The sequence below is a fragment of the Rana temporaria genome, chromosome 5 (assembly GCF_905171775.1).
Source record: "Rana temporaria chromosome 5, aRanTem1.1, whole genome shotgun sequence".
In the NCBI taxonomy this organism is placed as follows: domain Eukaryota; kingdom Metazoa; phylum Chordata; class Amphibia; order Anura; family Ranidae; genus Rana; species Rana temporaria.
Window position 1 is genome coordinate 63,054,332 of NC_053493.1, and position 25,728 is coordinate 63,080,059.

At 48.1% G+C, this 25,728-nt stretch overlaps 1 protein-coding gene across 1 annotated transcript in view; it reads left to right on the plus strand.

Annotated features, from left to right (window-relative positions):
* The first annotated feature begins 10,535 nt into the window (after window positions 1-10,535).
* Window positions 10,536-25,728, plus strand: part of CREM (cAMP responsive element modulator) — a 60,300-nt gene continuing 45,107 nt past the window's right edge. The window contains exons 1-2 of the mRNA XM_040352655.1: window positions 10,536-10,593; window positions 13,210-14,032. Of these exons, the coding sequence (XP_040208589.1) occupies window positions 13,231-14,032 (802 nt within the window). The 5' untranslated portion in view covers window positions 10,536-10,593; window positions 13,210-13,230. The remainder of the gene's footprint in view (window positions 10,594-13,209; window positions 14,033-25,728) is intronic.

Sequence of the window (25,728 nt, forward strand, 5' to 3'; positions counted from 1 at the left end):
CTTCCGTCCCCTGTGACAGCAGGAACCGGAAGTGTGATCACAGCCGACATCCCCATGTGTTATGTCCGTCCCTGGAGATGTCCAATCACCATGCTTTATGTGTGACCTCTTTGTACTGCCCACACACAGGGGGACACACCAATAATCACATATACTTCAACCTACCTCATACATCTCTATTTGTATTAAAAGTATGTCTAAAGACAAAACTTTTTTTTTGAATAGTGGGAAGGATTAACACAACTTTTTTTGTTTTGCTATATGTGTCTCATGGGGGAGATTCACGTTACTTCCTGTCCTGTAAACTAAACAGGAAATGAGAAGATATCTTTCCCATGTGAGAGAAATCCCCACTTACACAGATGTTCCCATTGGAAGATTCTCACCCGTTCAGGAGTGAGCGTTCCTGCTTACAAGTTTTAAAGTGCCATTTACACGTTTCCAAGTGTCACGCATTTGTCACCCAAAAGAAGCTTCTGCTCGTTTTTTAGGTGGCAAGCCTGGTGCAATGTTTAAAACGCACATTTTTTTGTGATTGCTGTGTGACAATCATGGCAGAATCACACAGCGTTTGGGGTACCTTTAAGAAAAATGAATTTACATCCAGGTCAAAACCAATGACGTCCTTGCGACGTCCTTTAGCGCAATGCACGGCTGGAAATTTAGGGACGGCCCATGCGCAGTCCGTTCGGCGCGGCGAGGCGCTTCATTTAAATGAAACACGCTCCCTACCCACCCAATTTGAATTCCGCGCCCTTACCCTGCTTGAGATACACTATGCCGCCGTAACTTACGGCGCAAAATCTTTATGGATTCGAACCAAAGCCAGGTAAGGTACGGCGGCGTAGCGTATCTCAGATACAATGCGCCGGGGCAGATCTTTGTGGATCTGCCCCAAAAAGTGTAGCTGCTGGCTTTTAATAAAAAGACACTTACCTGCTCCACGGTTCCAGCGACGTACGGGCCGGGGCTCTGCTCCTCGCCCCCCCTCGCCGGCCGACATCTTCATTCCTAGTGTGGGCACCCGGCAGTGACAGCTTTCGCCTTCACGGCCGGGCACCCACTGCGCATGCGCGAGCGGCACCGTCCGATTGGACAGGCGCTCACCTACAGGGAGGGGCTGCAATAAGGCAATTAAGCTAATCGCCTTACCAGCCCCTCGGTGGAAGGATGAAGTGGGACAGGAAGTCCCACGGCTCCTGAAGCCCCCACCCCCCCCCCCCCCCCAAAAAAATGACATGCCAAATGTGGCATGTAAGGGGGCAAGGAGTGGATTAAGCGGAAGTTCCATTTTTAGGTGGAACTCCGCTTTAAGGTATGGACCCCTGTTTTACCAGGCCGTCATACCAGCAGAAATCGATAGACAGATTGGTGCAATATGTGGATAGCAAACTTCTTAGGCTCGGCAGCATTGAGATCGAGGATAAGAGAAAAAACAGATCTACGTGCTGTCTGCTTTAAAAACGGCATAGGTTTATTAACCACTTCCAGCCCGGCCTATAGCCAATTTACGTCCGGGAAGTGGTTCTGAAATCCTGACAGGACGTCCTGCAGGATTTCATGCCGCGCGCGCCCGTGGGGGCGCGCAGCGCGGCGATCGGTGATGCGGGGTGTCAGTCTGACACCCTGCATCTCCGATCTCGGTAAAGAGCCTCCAGACGCGAGTAGAGGAGAGCCGATCGGCGGCTCTCCTGACAGGGGGGGTTCGCGCTGATTGTTTATCAGCGCAGCCCCCCCTCGGATCGCCACACTGGACCACCGGGGAAGCCCACCCTGGACCACCAGGGAAGGGCAAATAAAATAAAAAAAGTCTTGAAAAAAAAAAAAAAAAAAGCTTTTTTAAAAAAAAAGATGCCAATCAGTGCCCATGTGAGAGAAATCCCCACTTACACAGATGTTCCCATTGGAAGATTCTCACCCGTTCAGGAGTGAGCGTTCCTGCTTACAAGTTTTAAAGTGCCATTTACACGTTTCCAAGTGTCACGCATTTGTCACCCAAAAGAAGCTTCTGCTCGTTTTTTAGGTATCTGCACCCACTTCCGGCCCTACGATACGGGCAAAGGACGGGTTTTTTCCTTACCTTCCGTCCGTCCCCCGTTGTATGCTGGGAACACTCGGCTCCCAGCACACAGCGGGAGCCAATCGGCGGGCGCAGCGCGACTCGCGCATGCGCCGTAGGGAACCGGGCAGTGAAGCCGGAGCGCTTCACTTCCTGGTTCCCTCACCGTGGATGGAGGGGGGAGCAGCAGGGTGACGAGCGATCGGCTCGTCATCTGCTGCGATCACCGCTGGACTCCAGGACAGGTAAGTGTCCTTATATTAAAAGTCAGCAGCTGCAGTATTTGTAGCTGCTGGCTTTTAATATATTTTTTTAGTGGCACATCCGCTTTAAATACAACTAAATAGATCAGACCAAAATGAAGGACAAATGAAGAGGACAGAGGGACATTTCTCCAAATCAGGGACAGTCCCTAGAAATCAGGGACAGTTGGGAGTTATGCAAGGGGGTGACACCATACTGAGAGAACTGCTGAGGGTGACATCACACTGGGACCATTACAGAGGGCGAAACATACTGGAGAAAATTACTGGGGATGACACTGCATTGGAAGAATTACTAGGGATGACACCACACTGGGAGAATCACGTAAATGACGTTTTTTTGAACGGCGCATGCTCCGTCCGTGGGGGTATCCCAGTGCGCATGCTCGAAATCACGTCGCAAATAGTCAATGCTTTCGACATGAACGTAATTTACGCAAAGCCCTATTCGCGAACGTTTTACGCAAACGACGTAAACGACTGAAAATTTGACGCTGTCCCGACGTCCATACTTAACATTGCGTACGCCTCAGACCCAGGGGTAACGTTATGCCGAAAAAAAGCCTTAAAAATGCGCCGGGCGGACGTACGTTTGAGGATCGGCGTATCTAGCTAATTTGCAAACTCTACACGGAAATCAACGGAAGCGCCACCTAGCGGCCAGCGTAAATATGCACCTAAGATCCGACGACATATCAACATTCAGTCGTATCTTGTTTTGTGGATAAAAAAAAAATACGACAGGGCATCGTAGAACTTACGCGGCGTATCAATAGATACGCAGGCGTAAGTTCTTTGTGGATCTGGGGCCAGATCCACAAAAGAGATACGCCGACTTAACTCGAGTTTTCTAAATTTACACGGCGTGTATCTTTGCGCCCGATCCTCAAAACGAGAAGCGCCTGAAATTCCGGCTTTTCCGTCCTACCTAAAATAATTACACCGGCGCATTCTCGGGCGCAAATTACGCTAGGCAATGCCGCTTTTTTTGATAGGCAAAGATGCAAATGAGGGAGATAGGGCGATCCACAGAATTAAGTGTGCGCGCCGTAGATTACGCCCTGTGCCCACCTGTTAGTTTCCCGGTGGGAATTTACACTTTATAAAAGCAGCCCTAATTTTACACATGCCGTCTGAATGTCTGCTGAAGCAACACCATTGAGGAAGAGCTCAGCACACACACACTTTCAGGACTACAATCTGTCTGCCAAAATGCCAGGACCATCAATGATCCTAGCTGCATTAGTGTCTATAGAGGCGCAAAGAAGGAGGAGGGCACAGAGGAGGAGGAGGAGGGCACAGGAGAGGGTATACCGCCCACGCCAAGATGTGTTTGGCATGCCTGCTTCTGAAGTATTCCGCAACTTCAGATTTACCCGTGAGGCCATCCTGGAATTTACAACAATACTTCAGGATGATCTTACCAGCCCAACACAACGCTCCCATGCACTGCAGCCACTCATCAAAGTACTGGCAACTCTGCATTTTCTTGCCACTGGCTCTTTCCAACGCACAAGTGGAGGCGTGGCTGGGATGGCACAATCCTCCATCAGCAGGTGTGTGCACCAAGTGGTCCCTGCAATCCTGCGGCGCATGGGAAATCAATTTCAAAAACCCACCCAGGAGGACCAGCGTTTGAAGACCATGACAGACTTCTATCACATTGCCAGATTTCCACGCACCATCGGGGCCATTGATTGTACCCATGTGGCACTACAACCCCCCCATGATACTGAGCACATGTTCCGGAATCGTAAAGGCTGGCATTCCATAAATGTGCAGGTGATCGTAGATGCCCATGGCCTCATCTGGCACGTCTGTGCTAAATTTCCGGGATCCTGCCATGACAGCTATATTTTCCGGCAGACCCAGATCTCCAGAGATTTGGACCAGAACATGTATGGAGACAGCTGGCTGATTGGTGAGTGACATGTGTGTCAGGTATGTCCCCCCCATGATGCTGACATCACAAGGGGCACATGCATGACTAATATCCTCCTGTCTTTTCCCTTACAGGTGACTCTGGATATGCCCTGGGACCTCACATGATGACCCCATTCAGGAACCCCCAAACCCCAGGAGAGCAACGCTACAACCAGGCGCACATACGTACCCGGGGAGTGGTTGAACGTACATTTGGGCTTATGAAGTCCCGCTTCAGATGCCTGGATAAGTCTGGGGGTACACTGCTGTATTCCCCAGACTTTGTGTGCCAAATAATTGGGGCATGTTGTATACTCCACAACTTTGCCCTGAGAAGGGGACTGCATATTGACTTATGTGATGACCTGACCCCCGACCCAGGCAATACCCCCCCAACCAACTCTACCCGGTCTGCTGAGGGCACAGCAGCCAGGAGACGCCTTGCAGAAGGCATTTTTTCCCAGTAAACGTACATGAATAATGTCACAATAAGAATGTATCTTTTCCCTGTAAATGCACATCAATAAAGTCACAATGATAATGCATGAATGCACACCACTGTGGTCCCTAGCACAGACACATCACATGCACATCGAATTGGATTAGATCCAAGTCCCCCCCCCCCCCTTTGGGACTTGGGAGCAGTAACGCCACGCCACGGCTCCAATTATGTCACTGTGCATTCATACACCATTCAGGAACCTGGGATTGCACTTCTCCCTGGTCCTGGGGATCCCTACTCCACCAAAACTGAGGGTGACACCCTTAATTTATCAGGAATGCCACCCCCCCCACATTCACACATCATTCACACACATAAATCAAATCATAAGTACAGAAGACCAAATTAAATAATAATAAAAAAAAAAAAAAAGCATAAACAAAAAAACAAAAGTATCCCTGCTAATTAATTAGCGGCGCCTATTGCTACGCCTTGGCTGGGCAGGGGCACGGGCAGGGGCACGGCCACGGCCACGGCCACGCCGTCACGGAGGATGTCCATTGGGGGGGGGGGTGAGCTGGGGAAGGAGGAGCCTCCTGGGGGGGGTGAGCTGGGGAAGGAGGAGCCGTCCCTGCTGGCCTGCCCTCCATGGCCCCTGCAATTCGAGTGAGACAGGCAGTGAGGGCAGCCGCATTGGCCTGGCCAGACCTAGTATTGTCCTGCACAGCCTGGGTCAGGGCACTCAGCTCATGGGCCACGCGTGTTGTGGCGGACTGTATGTCGTTCAAACATGTAATGACCGCCGTTGAGTTGGTGGCCACATCACCGAATGCCTCCATCATTTCACCCTGGCTGTGCTCCATCTGTGTAATTTTTTCTAGTATTTTCCCAAGAGTGCGGGTCTGCCGGGCATTGTCCTTCACCACACTGGCCGACAGACGCTCGCCCACAGCCACGGTCTCCTGGGTTGGCCCCCTGGCTGCCGCTGAGTCTTGCGGGCCTGGAGGAGGGGAGAGAGTGACCCTTGTGACTGGAGGCCTGTTGTGGGAGAAGTGGGAGGGGCTACCCCTGATGGTGGCCTGACTGGTGCCAGCCTCAGGGGTAGCCTCAGGGGAAGACTCAAAGGTCATCATATCAGTGGCCAGGAGGACTTCCCGGCCAATCTGCATATTTTCGTCCTCCTCCCCCTCATCATCCTCCTCCCACTCATCCTCCTCCCCCTCAACCTCCTCCCCCTCAACCTCCTCATGAGGGGAGGTTTGGCCAATCCCCTCCCCTGGGGAATCCTGCCCTTCTTGGGACTCATCATCAGCCTGTCTTGGGGGTGGTGCAGCAGCCTGGCCCGATGGGCCTGCAACCTCCTGGCCTGCAACCTCCTGGCCTGCAACCTCCTGGCCATCTGTGGAGGACACAAAACAATCACATGTTTGAGGAACCACACACTTGGCACATCTTCCCTTCCCCCACCCACACATGCTAATCAACAGAGATTAAAAAAAAAACGTACCTGTCCTCCTAGGAACATCTGATGTATAGCCAGGCAGGCCCACCACCTGCTGTGGGTGGAAACACTGGGCCACTGCCCATTCCTCCTCCGTCAGTCTGACTGGGCAGGGTCCCCCTCCTCCAGTGCCCCTGGTATGGGCGTCGATCCTTGCCATCTTATTCCGGACGACGCTCCTCAGATCATTTATTTTTTTCTGTATGCCAGCGGGGGTCCTGGTCTCCCCCCCCCCCCCCCCCGCATTGATCTGGTCCGTGATTTTTTTAATAAGCTGCCTCCTCCTGGCCGGGGTGGTGTTCTGGCTCTCAGGGCCATGCAGAAATCGCCCATTTTGCATGGGGTCACGGCTCATTACAATGAAGCACGCCCACTTCCTTCCCACTTGCGAAAACCCCGCCTTACGCCTCTGAATTTAAGTTACGCTGGCGCAAATTTAGACGCAAATGCGCTGTGGATACGGCACTTACGACACCAACTTAGGGCAACGTAACTTAACCACTTGCCCACCAGGTGAATTCTGGCACTTCTCTCCTTCATGTGAAAATCACAATTTTTTTGCTAGAAAATTAATCAGAACCCCCAAACATTATATATTTTTTTTTAGCAGACATCCTAGGGAATAAAATGGCAGTCATTGCAATACTTTTTGTCACACCGTATTTGCGCAGCGGTCTTACAAGCGCACTTTTTTTGGATAAAAATCACTTTTTGGAATTAAAAAATAAGACAACAATACATTTTGCCCAATTTTTTTATATATTGTGAAAGATAATGTTACGCTGAGTAAAATGATACCCAACATGTCACGCTTAAAAATTGCGCCCGCTCGTGGCATGGCGTCAAACTTTTACCCTTAAAAATCTCGATAGGCGACGTCTAAAAAATTCTACAGGTTGCATTTTTTGAGTTGCAGAGTAGGTCTAGGGCTAGAATTATTGCTCTCACTCTAACGATCACGGCGATACCTCACTTGTGTGGTTTGAATACCGTTTTCATATGCGGGCGCTACTCGCGTATGCGTTTGCTTCTGCGCGCGAGCTCGTCGGGACGGGGCGCTTTAAAAAATTTTTTTTTGGTTTTCTTATTTATTTTTATTTAGTTTTATAATTTTTTACACTAAAAAAAAAAAAAAAAATTGATCACTTTTATTCCTATTACAAGGAATGTAAACATCCCTTGTAATAGAAAAAAGCATGACAGGTCCTCTTAAATATGAGATCTGGGGTCAAAAAGACCTCAGATCTCATAATTAGACTTAAATGCAAAAAAAAAAAAAAAAAAAAAAAAAAATGTCATTTTTTCAAATGACAAAAAAAAAAATGTTTCTTTAAGAGGCTGGGCGGGACTGACGTTTTGACGTCACTTCCGCCCAGCAGAGCTATGAGGACGGGTGAAGGAGATTTCTCCTTCAGTCCCGTCCCCGCTCAGCTGCCGGACACATCCGATCCCCTCCGCCGCTACCGACGGCTCCGGTAAGCGGCGGAGGGCGCGGGAGAGCGGCGGGAGGGGGGGGCCCCTCTCCCGCCACCGATAACAGCGATCTCACGGCGAATCCGCCGCGGAGACCGCCGTTATCGTGTACACCACCGCCCCCTGAAAAGATGAATATCTTGGTTGTGGCAGCAGCTGCTGCCGTTATCGAGATATTCAACTTTAAAAAGAGGACGTCTTTTTGACATGGGGCGGTGGTCAAGAGGTTAAATGACATAAGTTAGGACAAACTAAATTTGCACCGCTGGCTGAGGATCTGGCCCCTGGGTCATAACTTTTGAGCAAACCAATCAATATACGCTTACTGCGATTTTTTTTACCAAAAATATGTAGAAGAATACATATCAGCCTAAACTCAGGAAATGTTTGTATTTTTTTTTAAAAAGTGATATTTATTAAATCATAGAGTAAAAAATATTGTGTTTTTTTCAAAATTGTCGCTCTCTTTTTGTTTATAGCGCAAAAAATAAAAACCGCAGAGGTGATCAAATACCACCAAACGAAAGCTTTATTTGTGGGGAAAAAAACCATAAAGATTTCATTTCATACAGTGTTGCATGACCGCGCAATTGTCATTCAAAGTGCGACTGCTCTGAAAACTAAAAATTGGTCTGGGCAGGAAGGGGGTGAAAATGTCCTGTATTGAAGTGGTTAATATTGTGTCAATGGCAGGTTCACTTTAACATACAGGTCTGAGTAGCTACACTCAAAATTCTAGCATAGTAAATATTTTTACATAGTTGTTCTCACGTGCAAAGGTTGTCCATAGTCCGGATTACGCAATCTCATGAGTCAGTTTTTGTGACTTCAAAGTCTAACAACGGCCCAAGTGTAAGTCAGGTCAGATTCACCTAAAAAACACAGAGGAGCCCCTATCGGAGCACATAGCACTGTTCACCACAGAAGTAACTGTTTTTTTCTCGTTGTGTACCTGCCGCTGCCAACCAAAACCGTGATTCAAGTCCTTTATTCCCATATAAGCCCCTTATATGCTAAAATGAAATTATAATATTATAGCATGGAAAGTGAATTAATTCAGTGTGTATCTGATAAAGGTTAGGCTCCGTTCACACCATGAATGCGCGACAAAGAGTGTGCCCATTGCTGTGTGTCGCAAATAGGGCACCCCATTCAGCTGACCAAGAGTACATACAGCATATGTGCCAGATCTCCTATGGTGCATGTGCAACATGAGATCTGGATGACTTGTTATTGAATAGTAATAAGTCCCCCCATATTTCATACAGCGCATGCACCATAAGCAGTACCAGGACAGATTTTTAGAGCCAACTGTCGGCTCTCTTGTAATAGCATTTGGAGCAGCTCACTAGCCGCTTGATTGCTATTACAAGCAGCGGGAATAGACGTCCCTCCCACCGCCTTTCGTGACTCTATGAGGCTCGCCCGTCCCACCGTCATAAGGTAAACATGTGTTGGGCAACGCTACCCAATGCAGCTGGTGCGAACAAGCCCTTAAAGTAAACCTCTTCCGAAAAACACGGAATGCTAAAGTTAATGTTTTTCTGCAAAACGCATGAATAAAAAATAATACATTTTTGTTAGAAACTGTAGACCAGGGTTTCTCAACCAGGGTTCCATGGACCCCTAGTGTTCCTTCAGAGGTTACTAGATGTTCCTTGAGCAATGAGCAATTTCTGCCTCTCAGATAAGTTTCCACTGATGCCATTGATCTTTTTAGCTATCTATAAGACCACTTTCACACTGGGGCGGTTTGCAGGCGCTATTGCGCTAAAAATAGCGCCTGCAAACCGACCTGAAACAGCGGCTGCTGTTTCTCCAGTGTGAAAGCCTGAGGGCTTTCACACTGGAGCGGTGCGCTAGCAGGACGTGGAAAAAAGTCCTGCTAGCCGCTCCTTCACCACTCCTGCCCATTGAAATCAATGGGACACTGTGGCTATACCGCCAGGAATGTGCCTCTGCAGAGGCGTATTGCGGTTTTAACCCTTTCTTAACCACTAGCAGGGCGGTTTTGCCGAATAGCTTTGCGAAATTAGCAGTAAAGCAGCTCTAAAAATAGCGCCGCTTTACCGCCACCGCACCTCCCATCCCAGTGTGAAAGGGATCTAAGGGGGTTATTCTTCCCAATGACCACAAGCGTAAGGAGCATTCTTCCAACTGAGCATCACACTAAAATATCATGAGTTTTAGATTAGTTATTTTTAGCAGGGGTTCCCTAAGGCTAGGTTCACATCACGATTTTAACATCCGATAAACGGACCGTTAAATCGGATGCAATCGTATCTGACAAAATCGTATGAAAATCGGACAGTCATCCGATTTAGTACGATTTAGATTGACCACAATATAAAAAAAAATCGGACACGATTTTAATACAAAATCGGACACGATTTTAATACAATTTCAAATCAGGACCAAAAAACGTGGTCAAACACGTTTTTTTATGCGATTTTAAATCGTATCAAATCGTATGCGGATCAAATAGGATGCACTTGGGGACCTAAATTAATGAATGGAAGTGAATGGATACGTTTTGCCATACAGATTTGGACGATTTAAAACCGAAAATCGTGAGAACAAGTAGGATGATAAAATCGTGGTGTGAATATACCCTAAGACCGTAAAGGTATTTCAAGGATTCCTCTGTTGAAAATGTTGAGAAAAGCTGCTGTAGAAATGCATCACATTATTCCATGTCACCCCCCCCCCCCCACACTTTCCCATATGGCTTTATAGTTACACCCCAACCCTTCAACTGTCACTATTTTCCAATGGGCAGAGCAGTAGAGTACATGTGACACACCTCAGCCAGGTTACAGTTCTCACCTCACTCTACTCCAACGGTCCTAACGGTCATACCGGTCCTACTCTTCACAACAAGTGTGGCCTATTCGCAGCAGGAGGTGGACTGGCTCCCTCAACGCCAAATAAGGTAAAATTCAGATTGTTACCTACCCCTTGGGAGCTACCCCTCTAAATGCTGCATCACCCCCTGGTTGTGGGGAACTTGCAGCGCAGACCCTTTTATTTAAATGGGTTGGGTTCTGGCAAAACTAGCGTTCGTAATGGAGATAGCACATTCATCAAGGTGTAACAGACTGAAAAGCGCGAATCGTCTCTCACCAAATTTTTACTAACACAAAATCAGCAAAAGCAGCCCCAAGGGTGGCGCCATTCGAATGGAACTTCCCCTTTATTGTGCCGTCGTACGTGTTGTACGTCACCGCGCTTTGCTAGAGCATTGTTTTTTCACGATCGTGTGTAGGCAAGGCAGGCTTAACAATAATCTGGTTGAAAAAAACGTTGTTTTTTCTAGACCATTAAAAATGGTCGTGTGTAGGCGGCATAATGCCTGACATTGCAAGCACTGCTATGAATTGGTAGACCCAAATTATCTGATATTACATAGTAGATATTGATATTATTATCAGATATAAAACTTAAATAAAAAATGGATGTTACAGTGTATGAGCAAAACTTCCCATTCCTCAACCTTTTAGGAGGCTACTTCAGCCTTTCATTTTAATTTAAAGTAGACACTGCAAATTTACGCTTTAATGATTCTTTAATGATTCTGACCTAATCTTTCAGACAAAACTGAGAATCTGATTTATTTCTATTGGTAACAGCTCTACATTTTCTCCATTTTAATTAAAGCAGCCCATATTAAATTAAATAAATTAAAGCAGAACTCCAGCTGCTGCAGCCCACCCCAAAACCCCCCCCCCCCCCCCACACATTTATTTTCTTAAAATAAATCAAAAACCTTCATATACCTTTTTTCTAGTATTCTTCAGTCTGGTTCTGTGACGTTGTGGGTCCTTCCTCAGTGGTGGATGGTGAATGACCTCCCCTGGACTGAGCAGAGCTTATGTAATGAGATATGAGTCCAGGAGTACTGTGAGCACTCCCAGGGGCATTAGCCTATTGTATTAGGGTGTGCACCACAAAGCTCAACCACACATGCGTGTGTGTGTGTCTATACAGTGTCAGTAGAGCAGCGGACGGTGTCAGTAGGGCAGCGGACGGTGTCAGTAGAGCAGCGGACGGTGTCAGTAGAGCAGCGGACGGTGTCAGTAGGGCAGCGGACGGTGTCAGTAGGGCAGCGGACGGTGTCAGTAGGGCAGCGGACGGTGTCAGTAGAGCAGCGGACAGTGTCAGTAGAGCAGCGGACAGTGTCAGTAGGGCAGCGGACGGTGTCAGTAGGGCAGCGGACGGTGTCAGTAGAGCAGCGGACGGTGTCAGTAGAGCAGCGGACGGTGTCAGTAGGGCAGCGGACGGTGTCAGTAGGGCAGCGGACGGTGTCAGTAGAGCAGCGGACGGTGTCAGTAGAGCAGCGGACGGTGTCAGTAGGGCAGCGGACGGTGTCAGTAGGGCAGGGGACGGTGTCAGTAGGGCAGCGGACGGTGTCAGTAGGGCAGCGGACGGTGTCAGTAGGACAGCGGACGGTGTCAGTAGGGCAGCGGACAGTGTCAGTAGAGCAGCGGACAGTGTCAGTAGAGCAGCGGACAGTGTCAGTAGAGCAGCGGACAGTGTCAGTAGGGCAGCGGACAGTGTCAGTAGGGCAGCGGACAGTGTCAGTAGGGCAGTGGAGAGTGTCAGTAGGGCAGAGGACGGTGTCAGTAGAGCAGCGGACGGTGTCAGTAGAGCAGCGGACGGTGTCAGTAGGGCAGCGGACGGTGTCAGTAGGGCAGTGGACGGTGTCAGTAGGGCAGCGGACGGTGTCAGTAGGGCAGAGGACGGTGTCAGTAGGGCAGCGGACGGTGTCAGTAGGGCAGCGGACGGTGTCAGTAGGACAGCGGACGGTGTCAGTAGGGCAGCGGACGGTGTCAGTAGAGCAGCGGACAGTGTCAGTAGAGCAGCGGACAGTGTCAGTAGAGCAGCGGACAGTGTCAGTAGGGCAGCGGACAGTGTCAGTAGGGCAGCGGACAGTGTCAGTAGGGCAGTGGAGAGTGTCAGTAGGGCAGTGGATGGTGTCAGTCAATAGGGCAGAGGATGGTGTCAGTCAGTAGGGTAGAGCAGGGTTTCTCAACTCCAGTCCTCAAGGTGCCCCAACAGGTCATGTTTTCAGGTTTTCCCTCAGATGAAATGGCTGTGGTAATTACTAGGGCAGTGAAACTGATCAAATCACCTGTGAAAAATAATGGAAAGCCTGAAAACATGACCTGTTGGGGCGCCTTGAGGACTGGAGTTGAGAAACACTGGGGTAGAGGATGGTGTCAGTCAGTAGGGCAGTGAATTATGTCAGTTTTTGTCATATTATTATTGTATTTTTACAGTATTTTTTTTTTAATAATTTTATAAGACCCCTGATGTCTCACTTTTCAGGCAGAGAAAGGGACTGAGGACAGAGATTCTCCAGTCTCTTTCTCTGTAACCTCAGCTGCACTGAACAGTGAAATGGGAAGTTCTCTGTGCTGAGTGGCTTCCTGTTTATTCACAAACTGAAACAAAAAAAAATATTTAAAAAATAAAGTTTAGCTTTAATTTAGAAATATGTATTTTTATTACCTTGCAGTTAAAGGTGATTTGCTCTCTGATTCTGCAGATTTCAAAACTAGAACCTGCTATGGATCACAGCCAGGTCCAGAATGGGAATCCTCAGGTAGCAATGCAAGAACTTTCTATGGATAACAGCCAGATCCATAATATGATTCCTGATACACTTATAGTAGAACCCACTATGGATTACAGCCAGGTCCAGAATGTGAATTCACAGGTACCAGAACTAGAACCTGCTGAAGGCTGCAGCCAGGTCCAGAGTGTGATTCCTCAGATACCAAAACTAGAACTTGATATGGATTACAGCAAGAAGCAGAATATTATTTTTAAGGAAGAAAAAATAGACTCTACTATGGATTGCAGCCAGGTCCACAATGTGATTCTTCAGGTACCAATACTAGAACCTCCTATGAATTACAGCCAAGTCCAGAATCTGGTTACTCAGGTACCAATACTAGAACCTGCTATGGATTACAGCCAGGTTCAGAATGTGATTCTTCAGCTACCAATATTAGAGGCTGGTATGGTTAACAGCCATATCGAGAACTTGATTACTCAGTTACCCATTCTAGAACTTGCTATGCATTACAGCCAGCTCCCGATTGTGGTTCCTCAGATACCAAAACTAGAACCTCCTATAAGTTCCAACCAGTTCCAGAATGTGATTCCTCAGGTAACAGTACTAGAACCTGGTATGGTTAACAGCCAGGAACAGAATGTGATTCATCAGGTACCAATACTGGAGCTTGCTATGGTTAACATCCAGGTCCAGAATGTGATTCTTCAGGTACCCATACCAGAACCTGCAATGGATTACAGCAAAGTCCAGAATACTAGACCCATCAGTGGATTACAACATCCAAGTCCAGGTAACAATACTAGAACCTGTTATGGTTAACAGCTAGGTCCAAAATGTGATTCCTCAGGTACCCATAGCATAACTTTCTATGTATTACAGCCAACTCAGGATTGTGGTTCCTCAGATACCATAACTAGAACATGCTATGAGTTACAACCAGGTCCAGAATGTGATTCTTAATTTAAAAATACTAGAACCTGCCATTTGTTACAGCCAGGTCGACAATGTAAACTGTTCACTTAAAACAAAAAAACCCTGCAAAAGAAAGGCATAATGAGCTAGTATGCACAGCACCTGCGATCGAAGCCCCCGAAGTCCTCCTCCGTCCCGTCCACCGCCGCCACCATGTCCCCTCGTCGCTTCTTCCTGTTATCGCCGCTCCGGCGCTGTGATTGGCCAGAGCGGCGATGACGTCACTCCCTCACATGCGCGCGGGACCACGCGCATGCGTGGAAATACGGCATTAACCCCATTAATGCCATTAAGAAAAACGGCACGCTCAGTGCGCCTGTGCCGTTGTCTACAACAACATTATTATTTATTATTAATATTTACCCTCAAGGGCCCAGATTCAAGAAGCACTTGCACCCACGCAACCATAGGTTACACAGTGCAAGTGCTTACTTGCTCCGGTGTAACGAGTGCTCCTGATTCAGGAACCTCGTTACACCGACTGCAGGCTAAAATCTGCGCGGCATAAGGCTCTTATGCCTCGCAGATTTTAGGCTGCATTCTTGCGGGGGCCGCTAGGGGGCGCTCCCATTGTGTATCAGCGTGTAGTATGCAAATTGCAGGTACGGAGTTTCCGTACGGCTACTTTTAGCGCAAGGCTGCCCCTTCTAATAGTAGGGGCAGCCAATGCTAAAGTATACCCGGCCTTCCCGCGCGTTTGCGTAAGTGAAAAGTGAATGTCGCTGGACGCCATTCACGTTCACTTAGAAGCAAATGACGTCCTTGCGACGTCATTTGCCGCAATGCACGTCGGGAAAGTTTCCCGACGGAGCATGCGCTGTACGCTCGGCGCGGGAGCGCGCCTAATTTAAATGATTCCCGCCCCCGGCGGGATCATTTAACTTGCGCGTGCTTACGCCGGGCAAATTTGCCGGCGCGCCCTCGCAATTCACGGAGCTACTGCTCCGTGAATCGAGGGCAGCGCAAAATATTTGCGGGGGCGCAGGGCAAAATCGTTGCCCTGATCCCCCGCAAATATCGCGCAATTCTACTTGAATCTGGGCCAGGGAGGTTAGTGTCCCTTGTTAATTAGAAAATGTATTTTTGAAATGTCCCTGCCTACTCACTAGCAAACTCTCCTTTTTTAATAAAAACACATGGTCATGGGGGAGATGCCTGTTGAGAACTTGAGGTCCTGCAGGCTTCTTCCTGTCGCCAGGTAGGGAAACTGGCCTCTGCTCGGCAGTGATGGCTTCCCGCATAACGGTGTCCTGCCTGGTGATATAGGGGGACACCAAAGCCAACAGATGCTGAAAAACGGGGTCTGTCATCCGGAGAAAATTCCTGTAGTCATTAGTGTTATTCTCCTGGATCTCCCGCAGCAGAGGCATATGAGGGAATTGCAATACAAAACCAGGGCCAGATTAAGAACATCATGGTCCTGGTGCTGAGGATTTTGGTGGGCCTTTTATAAATAATAAATAAATAAATATACAAACAATTTTTTGTTATAACAAATTAAATTAAAGAGAGAGAGGGAGGATGAGAAAGAAAGAGGATGAGAGAGGGTCGAGGGGTAAGGGAGGGGGGATGAGAGAGAAAAGGGGGATGAGAGAGAGAGGATGCACATGAGCATGCATGGGAATGACATCAACGCAGCCCAGCCAAGGCAAGTGACCGAAGGCACAGAGCCCAGAAGGAAGGCCGGGTGAAGATGGAAGCGCCCGGGACCCACCAGACAGATCACAGATCGCAGCAGTGGAGGGCTCAGTCTGACAATTTAAGTGTACCCTAATGTGCTAATATGCTGGCATAACCTACCTCAGGGCCTCTAAAGAGTAGTAATGTTAGCAAAGTTTACTACCGCTTTATTATCACAGGATCCCAGGAGCCTCTCATGGGGCCCCCTACTGACCCGGTGGCCCTTGGGCAGTACCTAAGTGCATAGTTGCCAACATTTCAAAAATATTTTTGAGGGACACTTTTTTGCTATATTTAGAGTAGCTGAGATCCCCTATGTTCCTCTATACATCGCAGTAGTAATCACAAAATTAAATAAGTACTAATAATGGGCAGAACAAATATGAGGACTGAGAAGATTTCCTTTAGTTGAACTAATAAAAGTGTGTCCATTCTAAAGCTGGTAATATTAAAGCGGATGTCCGCTGAAAAAAAAAATATTAAAAGTCAGCAGGTACAAATACTGCAGCTGCTGTCTTTTAATATCGGCACACTTACCTGTCCTGGAGTCCAGCGCCGTCCGCAGCAGAGGCCCCCCGCCATCATCGGTGAGGGAACCAGGAAGTGAAGCGCTCCGGCTTCACTGCCCGGTTCCCTACGGCGCATACGTGAGTTGCGCTGCGCCTGCTGATTGGCTCCCGCTGTGCTCTGGAAGCCAAGTTTTTCCAGAACACAATTGGGGGACAGGGACGGGAGGTGACGTCCTGCCCGCAGACTGTGGCTGGAAGTGGGTGCAAATACCTGTCTTTAGACAGGTATCTGCACCCCCCTCCCCCCTGAAAGTTGTCAAACGTGACACCGGAGGGGGGGAGGGTTCCGATCAGCGGGAGTTCCACTTTAGGGTGGAGCTCCGCTTTAAGGATATTCAGTATAATTTTAAAGAACTGGTTTTGTGGGTAAGAGGCGTAGGAGAGGAGTATGGACAGTATAACACTGGAAAGTATGTGCAGGTGATGGAGAGGAATGTGGAGGGTCCAACAGTGGGCACTATGTACAGGAGAGGAGTGTGGAGGGTATGACAGTGAGCAGTATGTACAGGAGAGGAGTGTGGAGGGTATGATGGGGGCAGTATGTACAGGAGAGGAGTGTGGAGGGTATGACAGTGAGCAGTATGTACAGGAGAGGAGTGTGGAGGCTATGACAGTGGGCAGTATGCACAGCAGATGAGTGTGGAGGGTATGATGGGGGGTAGCATGTACAGAAGAGGAATGTGGAGAGAAAGATAGTTGGCAGTATGTAGAGTATGTAGAGTGTGAAGGGTAAGGTTGGGTTACAGTATGTACAGGAGAGGAGTGTGCAGGGTATGACAGTGAGCAGTATGTACAGGAGAGGAGTGTGCAGGGTATGACAGTGAGCAGTATGTACAGGAGAGGAGTGTGAAGGGTATCACAGTGGGCAGTATGTACAGGAGAGGAGTGTGGAGGGTATGATAGTGGGCAGGATTTTTTTTTTTTTACACAATTAGAGCTTTCCTTTAGTGATATTTGATCACCACTGGGTTTTTTTTTTTTTTGCAATATAAATAAAAAAAGGTGTAACATTTAAAAAACATTTTTTTTTACTTTGTGCCATACAACATATCCAATAAAAAACATGTCTCCAGACCTAAACCCTATTGAGCATCTGTGGGACATCCTCAAACGGAAGGTGGAAGAGCACAAGGTCTCTAACATCCATCAGCTCCGTAATGTTGTCATGGAGGAGTGGAAGAGGACTCCAGTGGCAACCTGTGAAGCTCTGGTGAACTCCATGCCCAAGAGGGTTAAGGCAGTGCTGGAAAATAATGGTGGCCACACAAAATATTGACACTTTGGGCCCAATTTGGACATTTTCACTTAGGGGTGTACTCACTTTTGCTGCCAGCATGTTTAGACATAAATGGCTGTGTGTTGAGTTATTTTGAGAGGACAGCAAATTTTCACTGTTATACAAGCTGTACACTCACTATTTTACATTGTCACAAACAGGGGCGGATCCAGGGGGGGCAACGGGTCAATTACCGCCCGCGAAAATAGTGAGCAGGTGGTGCTGATGCCGACCCCCATTGGGCAGCAGCGCCAAAACTAACAGGCTCTGTGAAGTGACACAGGCAGAGCCGTAGCTGTGGGGGATTTCTACCCCTCCTTCTCCTCCTTGAGCCGAGCATTCACCTGGCAATGCCTGCTTCTATTGGCTACATTCAGAGCCAACAGCTCTGATAGGCTTTCCGATTACAGCCCGAGGGCTGTAATCGGCTTCCAAATAGTTAACCAGGGGACGTACGGGGGTGCGTTCCCTGGCTAACACTGACAGGGGTCTCAGCCAATCAGGTTCAACCGGTAACCTGATTGGCTGAAGCATCATCGAGGGCGGGAGAAGACATTGAGGGACCATGAAAGGAGGATGGCTGACCCCAGAACGGTAAGTGTCGGGCGGGGGGGCAATCTGGCAGCATTTTACAGGGCACAGTGGCGACAATTGATGGGCACAATGGCTACAATTGATGTGGGCACAGTGGCGACAATTGATGGGCACAGTGGAGACAATTGATGGGCACAGTGGCGACAACTGATGGCACAGTGGTAACAGTTGATGGCACAGTGGCTGCATTTGATGGCACAGTGGCTGTGTTTGGCATGGCACAGTGGTGACAATTGATGGGCACAGTGGCGACAATTGATGGCACAGTGGCTGCGTTTGATGGCATGGCACAGTGGTGACAATTAATGGGCACAGTGGCGACAATTGATGGCACAGTGGCTGCGTTTGATGGCATGGCATAGTGGTGAGAATTAATGGGCACAGTGGTGAGAATTAATGGGCATAGTGGCGACAATTGATGGCACAGTGCTTGCGTTTGACAGCATGGCACAGTGGTGACAATTGATGGCACAGTGGCGATAATTGATGGCATGGCAGAGTGGTGACAATTGATGGCATGGCACAGTGGCGACAATTGATGGCACAGTGGCTGCCTTTGATGGGCACAGTGAGGCTTATGATTTAAAAAAATAATAATTGTAGAAATAAAAAAAAAAAAAGTATAAAAAGAATAAAATACTGATAGTCCACTGCCCTACTGACATGATGAACTGATCTACTAACACCGTCCTCTGCCTTACTGACAAATTATATATATATATATATATATATATATATATATATATATATATACAGACACATGCATGCATGTGTGCTTTAGCTTTGGAGTGAACAACCTAATTCAATAGGCATTACACGCCTATGTCTGAGAGTCACTGTGCTGTTTTAGACCGGGTTCACACATGTCTGGCTGTGGTTTGCAGTCCAGAGTAAGGTGCATTTCTGTTCACCGATTCAGGTGCTAATTTTTGCCTGAATGCACACCTGAACTGGACCCAAATACGCACAGGACCCTTTTCAAGGCTGCCCCGCGGCTGCCCCGGACATGTGTGTAGTTAAACCAGCTCCATTGACAGCCGGTCACATTCACAAGTTATGCAAATTGAATGCACTTAAAAGCACATCCAATTCGCATATGTGTCTAGTGGTACCCCCGTGAGGGCTGCTGAGGGTAGGGGCCCTGGTCTGGGTAGTGGAAGGTCTGGTCAGGAAGAGCTGCCTGCTGCTGGTCAGGGTTTCTGCGGCTTTTTCAGACCCCAAAACCATTTCTAGCCCATCTCCACTTCCAAAGACTTGGGATTCCCCGATCTCCCATTCCTGTTCAAAACTTTCACTGGGGGATGGCCACTCCACCTATCTCTCCAGAGATCCGAACTCGGCCTGCACTCTGGGGGAAACCCAATCAATGACCTGGCCCTTGCTTTCCCTGTCCAGCTCACCTGAAGGCGCACCTTCCTTTGACACTGGCTTCTCCGGACTGGGAAGGCAAGGGGCTTAGAACTGGCCGACTCTTCAGGGACTTTAACTGGCTCCTGCTTCTCTCTCTCCAGCACAGCACTTAACTCCAGGCATAGCTAGCATGTAGTAATGCCCAACCCTGGCTCAGTCAGGCCTCAGCAGCTGCCTTATACAGGCAGGGACCACGTGTCCCTTTAATGTAGCAAAAATAGGAATAGAATGTATTTCAGTGTTAGCTGTCCTACGGTGGACTACTGCTCCCAGTAAGTCCTCTTCAGGCCATGCCAGCCCTCCTGGCTTCAGCTGCCTGACTTCACTGACATTGCAATCCTCACTGGCTCCACACCCAGCTCTGACTGTTTCCTCTCAGTCCTCTCTGGCATGCCTCTCCAGTCCTCCCGACTGCCCATTTTACTCACCAGCTCTCCTGGATGCAAACCGGTGGTTCCCCCCTGAAACCCAGCAGTACTAGCTCCTGCTGTTCTCTGACTCCTCTCTGTGCCTCCTGTTCAGATCCTCCATGCGTTCTTGGAAGGATCCGCTCTGCACCCGAGTCCCAGGCCCAAGGTCACTCCCCCCCCAACTCCAGACTGAGGAGCTCCCTCAAAGGCCCGCAACCGCATAGCTCACAACTGTCTCTGATTTCAAGGGACTCTCCCTGATTTGGAGCAATGTCCCTCTGTCCCTCTTTCCTGCTCATTTGTCCCTCATTTTGGTCTGATCTATATAGATGTATATAAAATTCACTTTTTATCTTTCAAAAAGTGTTTTGCAGCACTAAACCTTTCATCTGATTTCTAAATTGCTGCATTTGTACATTCCAAAAGCCAATATAAAGGAATAGTAGTGGTAAAAAAAGCACTTGTGGGCTTAACCAATCTTGTTTTTTTGTACACTGCTCCCTTAAGGGGGCGTGGCAGGGTGTGTGTCTGTCAGGGAAATGGCCGTGGAAGTACTGGCAATCTTGCCAGTAGAAGAAATGGCCGAAGGCTGTGTCAGGGAAATGGCCGTGGAAGTATTGGCAATCTTGCCAGTAGAAGAAATGGTCGAAGGCTGTGTCAGGGAAATAGCCGTGGAAGTACTGGCAATCTTGCCAGTAGAAGAAATGGCCGCCAGAGGCACATCATGTGACAGGTGGATCCCCCTGCTGGCCTATAAAAGGCTGCCACTGTCTGACCCAAATTGCTGGATTGTCGTCAGCTTCCTGTGTCTGTTTACCTTGTAACTCCTGGCTTGACCTCTGCTTTTGGCTTGACCTGTGATCCCCGATTATCTCCTCGCTCTGACCTTGGCTTGGCTGACTATTCTTCGATCCACTGCCCACTGTTTATGACCCAGCTTGCTCCTGTTTGCTCTTGGACTGTCTCCTGGTATATGACCTCTGGCCTGGCTGCGAACCCTGCTCCTGGTTTATCCTGCACACGCCTACTCAGGACTTCTTCTTGCATGGCTACTGACATCACTACCCAGCGCACCCCAGCTACATTCTGCTTACAAGCCTGTTGCAGCACTACTGGCAACCCGTGCACCTTTGGGCACCGTATCCCCTGTATCACTCCCAGGGGAGCGCTGCACTTAGCCGCAAGGGGTGCCCTCTCTGCCACTCTGCCTCACATCAGAGACTTGACAGTGTCCTATGCCTACATACTTTTGCTGTTAGGTGTCCCTCATTTCCATCTCCAAAAGTTGGGAGATATGCGCAACCGCCTAGTATTCCATCCTCAGTTCTTTCACCAGACAACTCCTCCCCAGCTGGGCTGACTCTGGGTATTTAAGGAGGCATGCTCCCTGGCAATGATTAGGCACAGGTTGGATGTGTGAAACGCATCTACGTGACTAAAAATTTGGAGTCCCTGATGTATCCTGGTGATTTTCAATAAAGGCACACTGTTTTGGAACCTTTGGATGTACAACCATTTCTTCTTTTTCCAAATATCCCACGGAGGCGGGCTGGGGCTAGCACTCCTACTTGGTTCCAAATTGGGTCATTGCATACACCTGAAGCAGGGGATTCCTTCTTCCCTGCCAATCCTAATTGGGGATTGGTCAGGGCTCCCCGAAACACTCCAGACTGCTCCTCCCCACTTCCCCTCCTCTTCTTCTAGAACCCTCTAGAAGCAAGAGGGAGTTAACCGCGGAGAGATGCTATCTGTGAGTGACAGCTGCTGCTCTGAGCCATTCCCAGCCCACACAGATCAAAAGAAAGAGGCCTAGCTTCCAGCTGGGCCTGCTTAAATTTACCTGTTTAATAAAAATCCTAACTCTAGCACCTACCTAAGCAGAGGGTGCTCATATATGAACCCAGCTTTTTAGTGAAATGGTGAGTATACACCTTAACCTGGTAGATATCACAATGGTTGGGGTCCTTGCTGTATATTGCTGGGGACCTAAGTTCATTCCCATGTGATCCCCTTGCTAATGTGGGTCACCTTGTGTGGTCTGGTTTTCTTGATACAATGTAAAAAAAAATAACGTAGCTGAAATGCATGTAACAAGAACAAACTCTACTAGGCCAAATCATCATGATTTGCAGCTCAGACAACCTTGCTCAGATATTGTTATCTAAAGTGAAATGACAAGGACAAGCCTCACAATGATTCAGCAGAATTGCTCAGCTTCTTCTGTTTGTCGCTAGAAATGAGTAGTAGGGGAGAAATAATTGAATTAGTCGTGCTTTTAGACAAATCTCTGAGAACTTGCTCTTTTTGTACAATATTTTAACCACTTAAGCCCCGGACCAATATGCAGCTAAAGGCCCAGGCCAGGTTTTTGCGATTCGGCACTGCGTCGCTTTAACAGACAATTGCGCGGTCGTGGGACGTGGCTCCCAAACAAAATTGACGTCCTTTTTTTCCCACAAATAGAGCTTTCTTTTGGTGGTATTTGATCACCTCTGCGGTTTTTATTTTTTGCGTTTTAAACAAAAATAGAGCGACAGTTTTGAAAAAAATGCAATATTTTTTACTTTTTTCTATAATAAATATCCCCCAAAAATATATATAAAAAACATTTTTTTTCCTCAGTTTAGGCCGATACGTATTCTTCTACATATTTTTGGTAAAAAAAATCGCAATAAGCGTTTACCGGTTGGTTTGCGCAAAATTTATAACGTTTACAAAATAGGGGATAGTTTTATTGCATTTTTATTAATTATCATTTTTTTTACTACTAATGGCGGCGTTCAGCGTTTTTTTTTTCATGACTGTGACATTATGGCGGACTCTTCGGACAATTTTGACACATTTTTGGGACCGTTGTCATTTTCACAGCAAAAAATGCATTTAAATTGCATTGTTTATTGTGAAAATGACAGTTGCAGTTTGGGAGTTAACCACAGGGGGCGCTGAAGGAGTTATGTTTCACCTAGTGTGTGCTTACAACTGTAGGGGGGTGTGGCTGTAGGTCTGACGTCATCGATTGTGTCTCCCTATCAAAGGGATGACACGATCGATGCAGCCACCACAGTGAAGCACGGGGAAGCCGTGTTTACATACGGCTCTCCCCGTTCTTCAGCTCAGGGGAGCGATCACGAGGCGGCGGCTAGAAACGAATAGCTGCGCCGTCATCCCGGATCTCTCCCACGGAAGAACCGACCGCCGCATGTACCGGGGGGGGGGGTACCGATCGGACCCCCGACCCGCGGAAAGGCAGGGACTTACATGTACACCCATCTGCCTGTACGTGCCATTCTGTGGACGTATATGTACATGCGGTGGTCGATAAGTGGTTAAACTGATCCAGAGGCTCTTTGTTGCTAAGCAATCCAGGTAATGCATGCGAAGTACAGCGCAGGTTTTGTGAACCTTTGTTCTTGCGTCATTTTGACATTGTGAACTTGGTTATAATTGAATTATTTTGTGCGTTTAATCAAACACCAGCTTGCAGTGTCCAAAGAATTAACAATGTGGACAGAATTGCTATAAAAACCAATACCACTAAAAAATGAATTCTTTACGTTCAGGTGGTTGCTGGAAAGCTGAGTCACAGTCTTGCTTCTTACATTCCTCAGGACTCCTCGGTAAAATGTTCATCAGAATTCTCAGATGTTCTCAGATAACACTATTATTACAAAGCTAAAGGTTAAGTCACTCAAATCCAATGGATTCTTCATCATGTAGTTGGGAATCTAGAGACTCATACTGCTTAGTGGAAATTGCATCCCAAAGGAATGTGTATTGGGTTTCTACATATTTTCTTTATTTGTTATGATCTCGACTAAAATATAAATATTTTTTTATTTTTTTTGTTTTGATTTGGTAAATAAGACATCTATTTTTGATATTCTCCTTTTGAATCAGCAGGTGGAGCTGTAGGCTAATATTCACATGTTTCTCTACACCAGATTTTTTCAACCAGGCACCCTGGAGTGCCTTCTGGGTTTTTCGGGGGTGCCTTGGCAGATGCCTAAAAATTGCCACACATTGGGCAAAAAATAGCCCACAAGCCAGCAAGTGGATCAAGCCTGACATTTTGTTATACACACAGCCACACCTAAAATAAAAAAACCTGACTGTCAGGTCACCTGTGGCCAGGTGACAAGTGCACCCCGTTGGGGTCAGGGATGCACCACAGGGTAGTGAACCCTATAGCCGACTGCTGCAATCAGAGAGGAAGCGTGAACCCAAGATTCCCCAGGGCACGGAGTCTAAGACCCAGCTTTGTGTTCACCAGAGCCTCTAGTGGTGAGGATGGCCTTCACGGCAGCTGGATGCAGGTCGCGACCCCTGGGATCCCCTAGGTCACGCTCCGCAGGGAGAGAGGGGAAGCAGCAACCAGGACAAGCGATAGTGATGGGTAAGCCGAGGTCAGGGCAACAGGCAGACAAGGGTAACCGAGGGACAGGCAAAATGTCAGGGTCACAGGCAAATAGGAGAAGTCAGGGACGAGCCAAAATCGGTACACAGGAAGGTAAACGTAGCACACTGCAGACAGGAACTTAAGCTAACAACACGGGTTGAACAGCAAAGCAGAGTGCAACAGTTAATATAGACTTCCTGGGATGGCCTGGGGTGGGGCCATACAGGAAGGAGAGGTGAATAAAAAGGCATCCAGAAGAAAGTCAGGCCTCTGATGGAGACATGAGAAGAAGGTAAGCTGCCAGACATTATTGCACGTCCATGACACTGACAATGAACTGCCTTATGCCGCATACACACGATCAGGGTACCCGATGGTCTAAAATCCGATGGATTTTTTCATCGTTATTCCGTTCAAGCTGTCTTGCATGACCACACTGTCAGACTAAATTCTGACCGTCCAAAACGCGGTGACGTAAAACACTACGATGAGCCGAGAAAAATGAAGTTCAATGCTTCCGAGCATGAGTCGACTTGATTCTGAGCATGCATGTTTTTTTCTCCGACGGAATTCCACACAGACGATCGTAATTTCCCATCAGATTTTTTTCCAACGGAAGAATTTAACCACTTAACGCCCGCCGCACGCCTATTTACGTCCACAGAATGGCACGTACAGGCAGATGGGCGTATATATACGTCCCTGATTTCTAGCGGGTCGGGGGTCCGATCGGGACCCCCTCCGCTGCGTGCGGCGGGCGGCTTACCTTGGGGAGCGATCCGGGATGACAGCGCGGCTATTCGTTTATAGCCGCTCCGTCGCGATCGCTCCCCGGAGCTGAAGAAAGGGGAGAGCCGTATGTAAACACGGCTTCCCCGTGCTTCACTGTGGCGGCTGCATCGATCGAGTGATCCCTTTTATAGGGAGACTCGATCGATGACGTCAGTCCTACAGCCACACCCCCCTACAGTTGTAAACACACACTAGGTGAACCCTAACTCCTACAGCGCCCCCTGTGGTTAACTCCCAAACTGCAACTGTAATTTTCACAATAAACAATGCAATTTAAATGCATTTTTTGCTGTGAAAATGACAATGGTCACAAAAATGTGTCAAAATTGTCCGAAGTGTCATAATGCCATAATGTCGCAGTCACGAAAAAAATCGCTGATCGCCGCC